Raw genomic sequence first — 14,555 nt, 5'->3', positions numbered from 1 at the left:
ACACAAATGCTCTTACAGTAGGTGCCTGGTCCAGAGATCCATTCATAAAACTCTACTTTGGAGCCTCTCGTCACCAACCTCCCAGGTCGTTTTATCCAATCTTCTGACCATCGGACCACACCGTTAATGAGTGCCCTTGAATGTTGTAGATCTCTGATTTGGGTTCTCTCTGAGAGGTAACATGGATTGGAAAACACAACCCCAAGCTCTGCCCACTAGATGAATTTCCTCCCACGTGTTCTCCTCCCCACCCCCCCCACCCCCGCCATTTTTAAAGTGGTCATTAAAGCTAAAAATCTACTTTGGAGGGCTGACAGTGTATCCCACGTAAATTAAATCTGAACTATTTTCTTTCTCATTCAGTGTGTAGAGAAAATTCACATAAGGCTGTGGGTATAGGATGAGGGTAAAGGAGGAATTCAGCAAGTGCAGGTTCCAAGACAGTCTAAACAACTTCTGTATGTATAGCACGTGTGCCCTGGGGACTTCGTCAAGGACCAGCCTGTGTATCCCACTTCTACCTGATGATAGGAGGCTGTTGTGCACGTATGCATTTATATCTGGGTGCATCAGATCCCATTGAATTCATAAAGGACAATGCAGATCACACGGCTTCTTTGTGTCCTAAAGACTACAGGTAGTCTCTACCGGGGCTCAATGAGAAGTCAGGACTATTATCCCACAAGGGATAGGTTATCTTTAGGAGAGACCATAACATTGTTGTTTCGATACCCTAGAGGTCTGTACTGTGGTTCTGGAACCTCCAAGCACTGTCCCTATGTGCCACAGGCACTTTAAACATCATTGGCTTACTGAATCATAAGTCCACTGCATGCTGAACTTGGTGCAGACTCCTCTTCTGTTCTGGGACTCACTCGACACAGCCAACTTTACTACCAAATCAATAAATGAGTCAGAGAAAGTCTCTCAAAAATGGACATGTTGCCGTCAGGATCCAAAGAGGACGGCCACCCGGGGTTGACTCTATCTTTTAGTTATGAGATTCATGTCTTTATTTTAGAAACAATTTCTCAATATTCCCCAGATCATTCAACTACGAGAAACTTACTTACAACCACAACCAGGACCATGAGGGAGGTAGGGGCCAATTGTAGGGTTTATCTTGGGCTTGTATACTTAGCCATGGTATTTGATCTGTGACAAAGGAGGCAAGAATATACAATGGGGGAAATACAGTCTCTTCAAAAATGGTTATGGGAGTCAGTTAATCATCCGACTCCTTATTTCAGTTCAGATCATGTAGTGCTCTGAGCTGGGCATGGAACCTGCTTAAGATTCTCCCTCTCCCTCTCCCTCTGCCCCTCCCCCTCCCAAACACAAACAAACAAACAAACAAACAAATATTATACACACACACACACATACACACACACACATGATACTGGGGAAACTGGACAACTACTTGCAAAGCAATGAAACTGGACCACTTTCTTGTACCGCACTCAAAAATAAACTCAAGATGGATTAGAGTCCTAAATGTGAAACCTGAAATCATAAACCGCCTAAAAGAAAACATAGGTAGTAATCTCTTGGACATTGGCCCTAGCAACCTATTTATAAACGTGTCTCCTCAGCCATGGGGAAAGGAAGCAAAATAAAGTATTGGATCTACACCAAAATAAAAAGCTTTATTACAGCAAGGGGAACCATCAACAAAACCAAAAGGCAACCTAATGAATGGAGAAAGGTATTTGCAAATGACTTATCCAACAAGGGGTTCATGTCCAAAATATATAAAGAACTCACACAACTCAAAACTAAAAAAAACAAACAGTCCAACCGACTCTGGATTTTTAATTATATAAGCCCTAGGAATGAGTTCTTAAAATTGGAAACAATTTAGCCAATATCTTTACAAATATTTTTGTACTCCCCTCCCCACATTCTCTTCTTAGATCTCCAATTATACGCAAAATAGACTGCTTGAAGCTGTCACACAGTTCACTGATGCTCTGTTCATTTTATTTTTTTCCAAGTTCAGAAAGAGTTTTCTACAAACCCAGCAGATTCTTCACGTGTATATCAGTCACTGTGTGGTCACATGTACAGGGGAACTCTGTAGATACTCTGGATTCTGTCTCCGCGCTGACAACGGACCATCCCGAGGCCATCAGCAAATCAGATCAAAGAGAAAGATTGTCTGGCCTCGGTAATATCCCAACGTACCAGATGCAGAGCTTGTTAAATGGCTTGCAGTTTCTTAAAATGTGTCATTCTCAATCGAACCTATCTTAGATGGAGGGGAGGCAAAGAAAGCATATCATGAGCATTGAAGAGAACACAAGACACTTTCCTCAAAGGACAGTAGACTGATTCTATGTCATGGCCCCACGGAGAGACACGTTCTCTGCAGGCACATGTGTGCCACCCTGGTCAGGCTCGGGCATCTGGCGGACAGGAGCCTGGCTTGTTACTGAGATTACCCAGCCCCCAAGCTGTGCCCAGCCTGTCCCTTCCTCTGCTGATTTGCATATTACTCAAGCACAGCCCACTTCCCTGAACGCTGATTAATGGGCCGGTCACACCCTGTGCAGGACCCAGTCCCGGTCAGGACACAGCATGGACATGAAGGCCCCCGCTCAGCTCCTGGGCCTCCTGCTGCTCTGGCTCCCAGGTAAGGAAGGAGAACACTGGGAAATTACTCAGCCAGCGCGCCCAGTATGCCTGGCCCGCCAGCCGCGTCCTCTTATGACATGATTCGTCGTGTGGGTCTTTGTTTCTCTGTGCCCCATCTCAGGAGCCAGCTGCGAAATCCAGATGACCCAGTCTCCATCCTCGCTGTCTGCATCTCCAGGAGACAGAGTCACCATCACCTGCCGGGCGAGTCAGAACGTTAACATGTGGTTAGCCTGGTTTCAGCAGAAACCGGGGAAAGTTCCTAAGCTTCTGATCTATCGTGCATCCACGTTGCAAACTGGGGTCTCCTCGCGGTTCAGCGGCAGTGGGTCTGGGACAGATTTCACCCTCACCATCAGCAGCCTGGAGCCTGAAGACGCTGCCACTTACTACTGCCGGCAGCATAACAGCGGCATCCACAGTGATTTAACGAGAGACAAAAACCTCTATAACCTTCAGTGATTATCTCATTATACCAGGTGCTTCTTTATCAGCAGCTACTGCGGTGCTCAGCTCAGCATGTCTGTTCTGTTCGGAAATCCTGAGGTTCTGAAAAGCAAGTCCATGACAAGATTTGAACTCTGATCCCTGGCTGTGCCTCAGCCTTCGCTGCACAACCAGGTTCAAACACAATTTCACCACTAAGGACGTCAGATCCGATTCATATGAACGGACGCCTCTGATGGTCCCGGCCGGCGTGAGAGGACACCCACATCTGCAACAAACAGACACAGGCAGGGAAGAGTGGAAACCAACGTAATTCGCAGATGGAAGGATTGTATGCAGAGAAAATTCCAAATATTTTACAAAGAAGCTACTAGAAATAATAGGAGAAATAGGTCATCATTGGATTCAAATCAACATGCAAAAGTCAGTTTGATTTCTATGCAACTGAAAGAAATGCTTAAAAATTAAACTTAGAAAGCGCACGAGTTCCAAGTGCCTCAAAAGCGTCCAGTATTTAGGAAAAATAACAAAATACACTCAAAGTTCCAGAATATCCTTTAAACACACACACACACACACACACACACACACACACACACACACACAATCTACGTAAATGGAAGGCCGTATTATGCCCAAGGATTGAAAGTCTCCGTATTGTGAATATGTCAATTCTATCTTCCCTTTCTGTCCATGTCTGTGTAGAAGCTGGAACGTTCACCCCTCACAAGTCTCCAGCTCAAGCTAGGGCGCTTCTAGTGCCTATAATCCCACTCCCTAGCGATTATAAATGCTCAATATGCTGTCCCGTGGAAACCAGCCTGGACCTGCTCGTGCACATCCTGCTGTCTCCAGGAGTCCCTTGAAGGGATAATAAACACCCTCTCGACTTCTCTTGGTAGGTGGCATATTGTCAGCCTCAAAAAATGCCTATTAATTGGAAAAGGAGTACTTCCCACCTCCACGGAAAAACCCTAAAACATAAATATTGAAAGAGATAAGGAAAGAAGGAAAGCTCAGAGTCGAGCCCCACTTTTCTCTTTTCCGGCAAGAATCTGAGATAAAGGACAGGCCAAGAGGCCTCAGAGCTGAGCAAAGCCTTCAGCCATCTCACACAGCCATAGATAAATATTAATCTCGGGGCACCTGGGTGGCACAGTTGGTTACGTGTCTGACTCTTGATCTTGGTTCAGGTCATGATGTCACAGCCCGTGAGTCAAGCCCCACATCGGGCTCTGCGCTGATGGTGAGGAGACCAGTTGGGATTCTGTCTCTCCTTCTATCCGCCCCTCGCCCACTTGTGTGCACGCTCTCTCTCTCTTTCTCTCCCTGTCTCCAAATAAACTTAAAAAAATTTTTTTAATTAATCTTCAAGGACTATAAAGAAGCAGGGATTCTGACAAATTTCAAGGACTCCAGTTGGAATCCTGGCAGGCCCACCCCCTAGGAGGAGGGAAGAACCGGGCAATGTATGACCCATGCTGGAGCCCAGACTCAAAGCACAGTGCAATCCTTGACTGGATGAGGGTGACATACCCTAGCATTTCAGGCTGCGAGACTCAAATGTAATCTCTTTCTGGATGAAAAAAATCATTCCAGAGCTGAAAATCGCCACTAAACTGTTTCACGGCCACTATGTGTGTAAATCGACAAAAGGATTAAGTACACACAACACAGTATGGTTTTCAGTCAACAATTCTAAGCCAACAAAATCAAGGAGAGAAAAAAACAGGCAACAGAAACAGACCCCTCCTTTTGCAGATATTAGGTAATAGGATGTAACATGGGTAATGCAGGAGGTGACAAGATTGAGAGTTAGAAAGCCCAAAACTATTATAAGTAACCGTCAAGACGACCCAGCTCAAGGTTCTCCCTTCCTGCACGCATGACAAAGTGCGAAACCTGGTTCTCCCCAGGCCAGGGGTCATGGCTTTGGAGACCTGCAGATCACACTTACATATTTTTTAATGTTGTTCGATTATTGAGAGAGAGAGAGAACACAAGACAGAGAGGGGCGGGGGGGGGGGCGGGAATCCCAAGCTGGCTCTGCACTGCCAGCACAGAGCCCAATGCGGGGCTTGAACTCACGAACCGTGAGATCACGACCTAGCTGAAACCAAGAGTCGGACACTTGACCAACCGGCTAAGCCACCCAGGTGCCCCGAGATTCACGTTTTTAAAAAAATGTTTGTTTATTTGAGAGAAAGTGACAGAAAGAGAGAGCACACGAGAGGGGGAGGGGCAGAGAGAGGGAGAGAGAGAATCCCAAGCAGGCTCCACACTGCCAGCCCAGAGCCTCACGCAGGACTCGAGCTCACGGAACTGTTGAGATCATGACCTGTGCAGAAACCAAGAGTTGGACGCTTCACAGACTGAGCCACCCAGGTGCTCCCGGTACATCATTTCTTTCTTTCAGAACTATTTTTTCCTATTTGCATTTCCATGGTAAGTTTCTTCCCTTTTCCAGTTTCCCATGGGTGGCTGTGCTGAATCCGGCTCTATCCCTCTTGTCGGTGGCAGTGGGAGGGCATGTCTCCATCTCCTACAGGGCCAGTCTCAGTCCCATCCATGGCACCGGTTCCAGCAGAAGCCACACCGATCTCTGGAACCACTGACGCAGAGGGTGTCCACAGGGCCCCCCGGGGGCCCAGCCTAGGTCAGTGCCAGTGGGTCAGGGACAGATTGCGCACGCATAATAGGCAGCATGGAGCGTGGGGACACCACGCACACCTGTGCACACAGAACCCTCACTACGACCCTGCGCAGCGTGACAACCCTAAACACACCCTCCCGCGTGGGGGCGGTGGTTCTGCTCAACCCAACAGCTGCCACCTCCAGGGATCAGTCAGGGCAGCTGCTCCTCTCAGAGGAAAACCAAGCTGGGGGGGGGAGGTGACAACAGTGGGGGGCCCTCGCAGGAGGGCAGTGAGGCAGAAATATGGGTTTAACGCTAGCTAATAGCACAGGATTCGTGTTAACTTTCAGGTTTGATAAGTAGGCTGTGGTTACGCAAGGTGATACGTTAGGGGAAGCCAGGGCGGGAGTATATAGGAACTCTCTTTTGTGTGAAATTTTGGGTGAGTCTAAATTATCCCGAAGTAAATGATGGCATAGAAATAAAAATAACTCAAAGTCAGGAGAGGGCATAGTCTTACTGAAGAATTCCGCAAGCCCCATTCTGTTTTTCCTTCAGTCTCCGGCTGTAATTCCAGTGGCTGCTGGTGATGCCCGGCTCCCATCATCTGCAGCGTGTTCACTTATTGGAGCAATCTTGAAAAACATAGAAGGTGATCAAAACCTGCTAATGCCTACTTCTGAGAATAAAACTCCAAGTGACCAGAGTTCAATGTTTGCTTAGAATTCCATTTCTTTTTGTGGCACCTGGGTGGCTCAGTCGTTTAATCATCCAACTATTGATTTCAGCTCAGGCCATGGTCTCACGGTTCATGAGATCGAGCCTCAAACTGGGCTCTGCACGGACAGCACGGAGCCTGCTTAGGATTCTCTCTCTCTCTCTCTCTCTCTCTCTCTTGCTTTCTTCCCCTCCCCTGTTCTCTTTCTCTCTCTCTCAAAAAATAATACACATTAAAATAATTCTTTAAATAAACATGAAAAAAGCTTAAGATTCACCAAATATGTATGGAATTCAGCCTTATTTAGAAGTATAAAGGTGACTGGGAAAGTTCTAGAGAACGACAAAACTGGTCGAGGGAAAGAAGGAAACATTTAACACAAGTTACTATTTTTTTAAATATGTATTTATTTTTGGGGGGGGTGGGTGCAGGTGGGGAGGGGCAGAGAGAAGGGGACAGAGGATCTGAAGCAGGTTCTGGGGCTCGAACGCATGAACCTTGAGATCATGACCCGAGCTGAAGTCGGGCACTCAACCGACTGAGCCACCCAGGTGCCCCAGTGTGTGCCTGTACTCTTTAGGCAGCATCGATTTTATCTCTCAATTTCCCTTCAAACACAGACATGTTATATTACTTTGCTCACGTGGGAGTGCCCCCCCACCCCCACTGCCTCCTCCTGGCTGCTGTGCCCACAGGAGATTTGCATATCGTTCCCTAAGGGAGGGCTAACGTACACAGTCTCAGATAAAACCTTTGCACCTGACATAAAAGATCAGCTCTAATCTTGCTTTGATTGACCAGGACTCACCAGTTCAGCTTCTCAAAATGAGGTTCCCTGCTCAGCTGCTGGGGCTGCTGATGCTCTGGATCCCAGGTGAGGGCAGAGGGGGGATGAGAAGGGAGAACGGGATGTGGAGGGAGAGCTCTGGGGGCGCTACTGCTCCCCACGTGTGTTCTGTCCACGGGTGGGACTGCCCTCCGGCAGGGGAATTTAATTTGGGGGCCTGGGAAATCAAGAAGAAACTGAAAGGAACAAAGAACAGTGCTTTAGTGAGATGCTGGAAAGGAAGAGGCCACTTTGTGCCTGCAATTCTTTGGAAACTGGATACATTTAGAGGATGAATCAAATCACAAAATATGATTTAGCCTTAAATACAAAAACATTTTAAATCATAAAAGTGGCTTCTAAGGTTTCTGCATAACGTTGTGCTTCTCTCTCATTATTTTAGGATCCAGTGGGGATGTCGTGATGACGCAGACCCCTCTGTCCCTGCCCGTCACCCCTGGAGAGCCGGCCTCAATCTCCTGCAGGGCCAGTCAGAGCCTCCTGCACAGTAATGGAAACACCTATTTACATTGGTACCTGCAGAAGCCAGGCCAGTCTCCACGGCTCCTGATCTATAAGGTTTCCAACCGGGCCTCTGGGGTCCCAGACAGGTTCAGTGGCAGCGGGTCAGGGACAGATTTCACCCTGAGAATCAGCAGGGTGGAGGCTGACGACATTGGAGTTTATTACTGCCTGCAAGGTACACACAGACCTCCCACAATGGTTCAGCCCCAAACACAAACCTCCCTGCCTGTCACTGCCCAGCTGCCCACATGTGCTGTTTGTCTGGGGAGCAGGCAGAGCAGATTCTGAGCGTGTGTAAGAAGATGCTAGAGAACTCAGGGGACTAGGTTGCAGCTGAGGGCTCTGGGCCACAAGGGCCTCGGCTGCAGCTCAGGCACCCCACACCGAGGCCCTGGAAACGGCATGTCCTTGCTGGGTGGAGGCAGCAGGGGCGTGGAGGGGCCCGAGAGCCCTTGGAGCCAGCAGTCATGAGAAAAAGGGAGAGGTGACTGAAAACTCATCGCAATTCGCCCTGCCTGGCCTACGGGTGTCGACTCAGTCCGCATGACAGGCAGACAAGTGGGTCAGATTTGTGGAACACAAGTTAAATACATGTTGGAGTTCAGCAATTTGGGTCTATCTTTAAGAAGATCAGATCTGGTAATATTATGAAATTGATATTTACCCACTTTCCTATTTCTCCTCTTAGTACTTATGTTCCCACTCCATTGACATGTTTAAGGGAACATTCTAAACAAGCTGGTGTCAGGTGGGATGAACCGAGAACCATCAGTAAAAGTGTTGGATTCTGAGTGTGCAAAGAATCTTCCGTAATTTCAGAGCAGGTATGATATTGTGAGAGGTGACTGATGTGTGACTTTTACAAATAATCAACACATTTAATGCTATAAATTCAGTGTGACGAAGTCCCTGTTTCTGGCAAACGACCAATTTTGGGTTTTTTCTTTGTTAAAATTTTTTTATTTTTTTTATTTTTAGAGAGAGGGTGCACGCAAGTAAGGGAGAGGGGCAGAGGGAGAGAGTGAGAAAATCTTAAGCAGGTTCCATGCCCAGCTCAGAGCCTGATGCAAGGCTTGATCCTATGACCCTGGGATCATGAACTGGGCCAAAGTCAAGAGTCAGAACCAACTGAGTCAACAGGCACCCCACAATCCACCAATTTCGACACACTGTTTTCTTTAGTTTTGAACAATATCTAATTTCTCTTTTCATTTCTTGTTGGGCCCAAGTTTCACTTGCTGGGTATACTTTCTAGTGAGAGCAGATACTTAGGAAAGATGACCAACTTCAATCACAGGTGCCTCAGGGCCTAGGAATCCACTCCAGGGACCTGCGTTGGGGAAGGTCCTTCTGCTGGATGGCTTGACCTCAGTACTCATGCAAATAGAAAGTCTCCCTTTAAATCAGAGAGAAGTCCCTTTTGGGCCGATCAGGGAACAGGCTCTGCATATCTCTCATGGTGGCCAAAGCAGTGTGGGTTTGGAATATCTGAGCTGACAAAGTCTATAGGTCATCATAGAAGAGTATCACATTCTCCGTTCACAAACCCTGATTCTAAAAAAACAGATTCAGACTGTTTCACCAAACCTGTCTTCCCACCCACATCACACACTGTCTTCCCATTTTATGGAACCCCAACTAAGATCGTCTGACAACAGAGACAAATCTACATTAAAATCCACCTGTGTAAGTCCTTCCTCATTCAGCTGATGATGGTCAAGTATAGAGAGACTCACAGAACTGCTCTGTTCTCCACGAGGATGCCTTGCACCCCTTTACTTATCATGTGTGTGGACTCACGGTCAGTTTCGTTGACCAGGCCACAGCATGGTTGGTTATCAGACAGGAGACATTCTTTTTTAGAATTAGGAATATTATGGTCTCTGTATATAGACATATAAGGACGTTTCAAAGCCTCTTTGTAACCAAGAAAGAATTCTTATAAGATTGAACACTCTCAAAAATAGTAATTTGAACATATATGATGCATATCAATGCCCGGGTGAGTGCTCTGGGGGGACATCTTCCTCACTGGGGACACAGAGTTAACCCTGGAAGCCCCAGCTCATTTTCTTTGCCTCCTATTACTCTGGCTCCCCGGGGAGAGGAACATGGGATTATTCTGCATGTCAATGAAAAGTTTCTCGATGTTGTTGAGTCCTGTGCGCCTATGCACAGTCAGCCCAATAATTAAAGCTCCACAGAGACCAACCATCCTAGCTCTGCTGGGAAGACAACAGTTAAGGTCTAGATTACATGGACGACTTTTGTGTTTCATGTCCAACCTCGGCTACCGCCAGAGAAACCATGATGATGTAGTCTGCAACCTCCCTTTCTCTGTCCCCAGGTGACAGGACAATCCTGACCTAGCCCTAGAGGCTAGTTTGGTACCAGCAGAAACGTGGGCAGACCTCCAGGCTCCTCATCTATGGGGCACCCCCCAAGGCCATAGGCACCCGAGCCCAGTTCAGGGCCGGTAGATCTGAACCGATTTTACTTTTGCCACGGGCAGCCCGGAAGTGGAGGATGTGCCGGTTTGCCACAGTCAGCCAGACCCCAGTGAGAACCACAGTGATCCCGTCTCTACCACAGCCCTTAGCAACCTCATCTGCCTTCACCCTCTTTCGCCCCTAGTGAACAGCTGTTTCCTCCAGAGACGGGGACATAGATCTTCGGCAGTTTTCTCTGTTCCCTTCGTCACCCCAAAGAGGAGGTTGTGAGAGTTAGAACCGTACTTCATTCAGGTCTTATTGAATTCCCTGGGCTTTCAGACTCTCTTTTGCTCCCCCTCACAAAATGTCAGATGTTAAAGAAACATGGAGAACACCATGTTCACATCTACACTTTTTATCCGGAGGAAACTGAGGCTCGGGGAAGGTCATCAATATCCCAAGGTTGTGCAGACAGTTAATGGTGAATATATTAAGGGGAACCTCCTCTCTCAGATTCTCCAAGTACTTCTAGTTTGACCTGAACAAATGATGGCCTCATCTGTCAATGTGCAGTCCCTGACAAAATGGTTCCAGAAATGTTCCCCAGGGCCCCTCAGGGGATATTTTCTCTCAATCACAGCAGTAAGGTCCGGGGCCTGAAAATCTATTGTTGGCCAAGTCCTTTCAAGGAGAAGTACACGTTTTCTTTGCCGAAGGCCCCTTAAAAGCAACTCTGAGAATCGTGTGGTTTCAGAGGAAGAGAGATGCAAGTCCTCTGCGCGTAGGGGAGGAGGTCCTGGCTTGTAAATCACGTGGTCCATCTGCTTCCTTGTGTAAGTGAAGTGGATCTCAGAGGGGGAAGGTTCTCGGTGCTTTTACAAAGTAAGCATCCACCTGGTCCGGGGTATCACCTGTCTGTCCCTGTCCAGACAGGCTTAATTTGAACTTCTTAGGAAGGAAAGCTCCATGGACCAGTTACGTGAAGTGAATTTCCTTGGCGATAAGAATCTGTCAAGGAAACATTGGTGTAATTTGTATCAGAAAATCCCAACCCCACAGATCTGCCTCCTATTTCCTTAGCAGTTGCTCAACTAAGACCTTGCCTATCTGTTGAGTTCTCTTCAAACACCCCTGAACCCTCAAAGCACTGGGAAAACGAGCATCCCAGTGTGTGACCTGGCATCTAATTATCCTCAGTACGAGTTTCCATAAAAGACAGGCACTGGTTCCATCCAGAGAAGAGAACCCACCAGCAGGCAGGGCAAAATAGATCTTTCTGTCAGAAACTGAAGGACACTCAGCTATTGATTCATTAGCACAGAAATTTATCCAGCGCTCTAACTCATTCTGGGTGTAAAAGCCTCCTATGCTTTGAGGACCTAGAATTGGGGCTCATATTAAATAACTACACATTGAAGTCATCTTTTTAGTCACAAGAGGAACGCTGTTCTGTTACTGGAACGTTTAGCTGAAAGTCATGTCTGTATCTATGAATGTTAGAGCAGTTTTCGAAAAGTTACATACCACTTATCAAAGAGTAAGTGAAAATACTAGAAGCGAGAGATTTTATGTAAGGATTTGTTCAAGGCAAGGTGATAAGAGATATTATTTCGTCTCACAGCAAATGTGGATCTATCCCTGTGTATACTAAAGAGATATCATGAAGGGACCGTGAGGAAACATGGAAGGAAATACCTCCCCTGCTTTCCGGGGATGAGGAACTGCCTCACTGATTCTCTCCGGAAACAATCTCCCATTGTTGGTCATTGATTCTTAAAGATTATTAATAAAAATTACTTAGGGTATTTGTGAGTAAAGGCCCCATGTCCAGAGATACTCATTTCCCAAGTTGTCTTGAGTTTACATAAATTCTTTTTTTTTTTTAACGTTTATTTTTGAGACAGAGACAGAGCATGAACGGGGGAGGGGCAGAGAGAGAGGGAGACACAGAATCTGAAACAGGCTCCAGGCTCTGAGCTGTCAGCCCAGAGCCTGACTCGGGGCTTGAACTCACGGACCGCGACATCATGACCTGAGCCGAAGTCAGACGCTTAACCGACTGAGCCACCCGGGCGCCCCAAGTTTACATAAATTCTTGAAGGACACTTTGCTGAGAACTGAACTCTAGTATGTGGCTTCTTTTTCTTGTCATTTTGAAGATGTCTCAGTCTCCGCTTCCCTCTGTTTGTGTTTGAGAAATTAACTGTCAGTCTTCTTGTTCCTTCGAAATGGGAGGATTTTCTTTCAGGTTTGTTAAGATTTTTTTCTATGTCATCAGGAAAGAGACTAAATAAAGAATGGTGTTCCTCATACAATAATATGTGTGCGCAGAGCAACGACAATCAACTTCAACGAACGCCAACAGCGTATGAACCTAATATGTGGTTGGTGAAAGAAGTTTCATTCGTGTAAAGTCCAAAAAAAAGGAAACATTGAACCGTTTGTGAGACGTCCTTCAGGGGCAAAGCTGTAAAGCAAAATGAGGGAGTGATTATAGTGGAGGTCAGGGTGGTGGTCTATCAGGAGTTCATTCCTTTTACTGCTAGTTAGCATGGCATCGAATAGACAGATCACATTTTATTTATCCATTTATAGGTTGATGGACATTTGTGCTGTTTCTACTTTGGGGCTCTTATAAATAAGGCCTGTTTATCTAGCATCTACTGTAGAATACTTCACGATGGAGAACCAAATTTTAAATATCACATAGGATGCTGTCAGTACAAGTAACAGAGGGTTAGAGAAAGTGTGGGTTCCAGAGTGGACTGAGTCAATGACTTAAAGATCAAACAGTTTCGGGGCGCCTGGGTGGCTCAGTCGGTTGAGCGGCCGACTTTGGCTCAGGTCGTGATCTCACAGCTCGTGGGTTCGAGCCCCGCGTCGGGCTCTGTGCTGACAGCTCGGGGCCTGGAGCGTGCCTCGGATTCTGTGTCTCCCTCCCTCTCTCCCCCTAACCCACTCGCATTCTGTCTCTGCCTCTCTCAAAAATAAATAAAGATCAAACAGTTTCCACGTCATTGCGCTGTTGTCCTCAGCCTATTAATAACAGGCACCCATGATGGGAAAGTGGCTGACATGCCACTTTGTGTCCAAACCACAGGAGAAAAACACTGTCTGTTCACTGAAACGTCAAATACAATTTTTGAGTCTGTATTTAAGTCCTATGGAGCAACCCAGAACAACAGCAGTAACTGCATATACTGCTTCTCTTCAGGCAGTAAAGGTTGGGGTTATGTCAGCTTGCCACGAATCCAGAGAAAAGGTAGAAGCTGAAAGCATAAGGTACTGAGATGTTTAAGAATGAAGCCTGTCTATATGCTCAGTAAGCATTCGATCCTCCTTCCACACTCATGTATGCCTTGAGATCAGGGTAGTGAGAACGGGTGAGTCTTCATAACAGAGACCTGGTGGCAGAGAGGAGACACAGCCCCAAGAGTCCAGAAGAATATGCAAGTATTTTCACACTGAAGAAACAGGAAACGCAGAGATGCCCTAGAGATCCTGGAACCTAAATCCAGACTCATTGTCAGAGATCGAACTATGAAGTCACCTCCAGCCCTCCCTGTGAGGTCTACGCAGCTTCTCTAAAACTCACATAGTCCCGCCCCTTCTCAGTGTGACCTTAAATGCTTTTGCAAGTCTTTAGCTGAGATCCAGTGAGATATTATTTTTCCATTTCCATTTTCCCTTTTCCTGATAGCCTCTTGCCAGAAGAGAGAAGAGAAGCTGAGCGAAGGGCAGTCTTCTGAGCTCACTGAGTAATGGTTTCTTGAGTTGGGCAGTGATGCAGGTGATGGGATGGTTACAGGGAACGCTGACGTGCCACATTCCCGGAGAGCATATCCTGCCGCGAAAGCACACTGGTCCCCTCTCCACGAGATGCAACCGAAGCCATGAGCGGGCCAGTGATGTAAATCTATCTGTGAGAACAATTCAGATTCAGGAGATACAAAAACTCTTGGGAAAGGTAGACAAGGGTCCATGGGAAGTCATTACAGCCTTCACAGAATCACTTCCTTGCCCAAGAGACATAGAAGAGGCTACTCAATCTTCCCTCGAGACTTGCACGTTCTTCCACGATGAAGCCAGAAGACCTGCAACTCATACAGCTTAGGGAGAAACAGGGCCGAGCAGGGAGGAAGCAGCAGGTGCAGCCAAGCCTCCCTGACCCTCGGCCCCGGGAGAAGAGGTTTGTGTGCGAGGCTGAAGCACTGTGGGAGGAGAGCTAGGATACTGCTGACAGTGGTAACCCGCCACGTCTTCAGCCTGGAGGTTGCTGATGGTGAGGGTGAAATCCGTCCCGGACCCACTGCCACTGAATCGGTCGGGGACTCC

At 47.1% G+C, this 14,555-nt stretch overlaps 1 gene segment (V, D, J or C); it reads left to right on the top strand.

The window, feature by feature from the left end:
- The first annotated feature begins 2,522 nt into the window (after positions 1–2,522).
- Positions 2,523–14,555, top strand: part of LOC106978146 (immunoglobulin kappa light chain-like) — an 84,913-nt gene continuing 72,880 nt past the window's right edge. The window contains 2 exon segments of the V gene segment in view: positions 2,523–2,635; positions 2,759–3,054. Of these exon segments, the coding sequence occupies positions 2,581–2,635; positions 2,759–3,054 (351 nt within the window).

Source organism: Acinonyx jubatus, chromosome A3 (genome assembly GCF_027475565.1).
Source record: "Acinonyx jubatus isolate Ajub_Pintada_27869175 chromosome A3, VMU_Ajub_asm_v1.0, whole genome shotgun sequence".
Taxonomy (NCBI): Eukaryota; Metazoa; Chordata; class Mammalia; order Carnivora; family Felidae; genus Acinonyx; species Acinonyx jubatus.
This window is presented reverse-complemented; position numbering and strand designations above follow the sequence as displayed.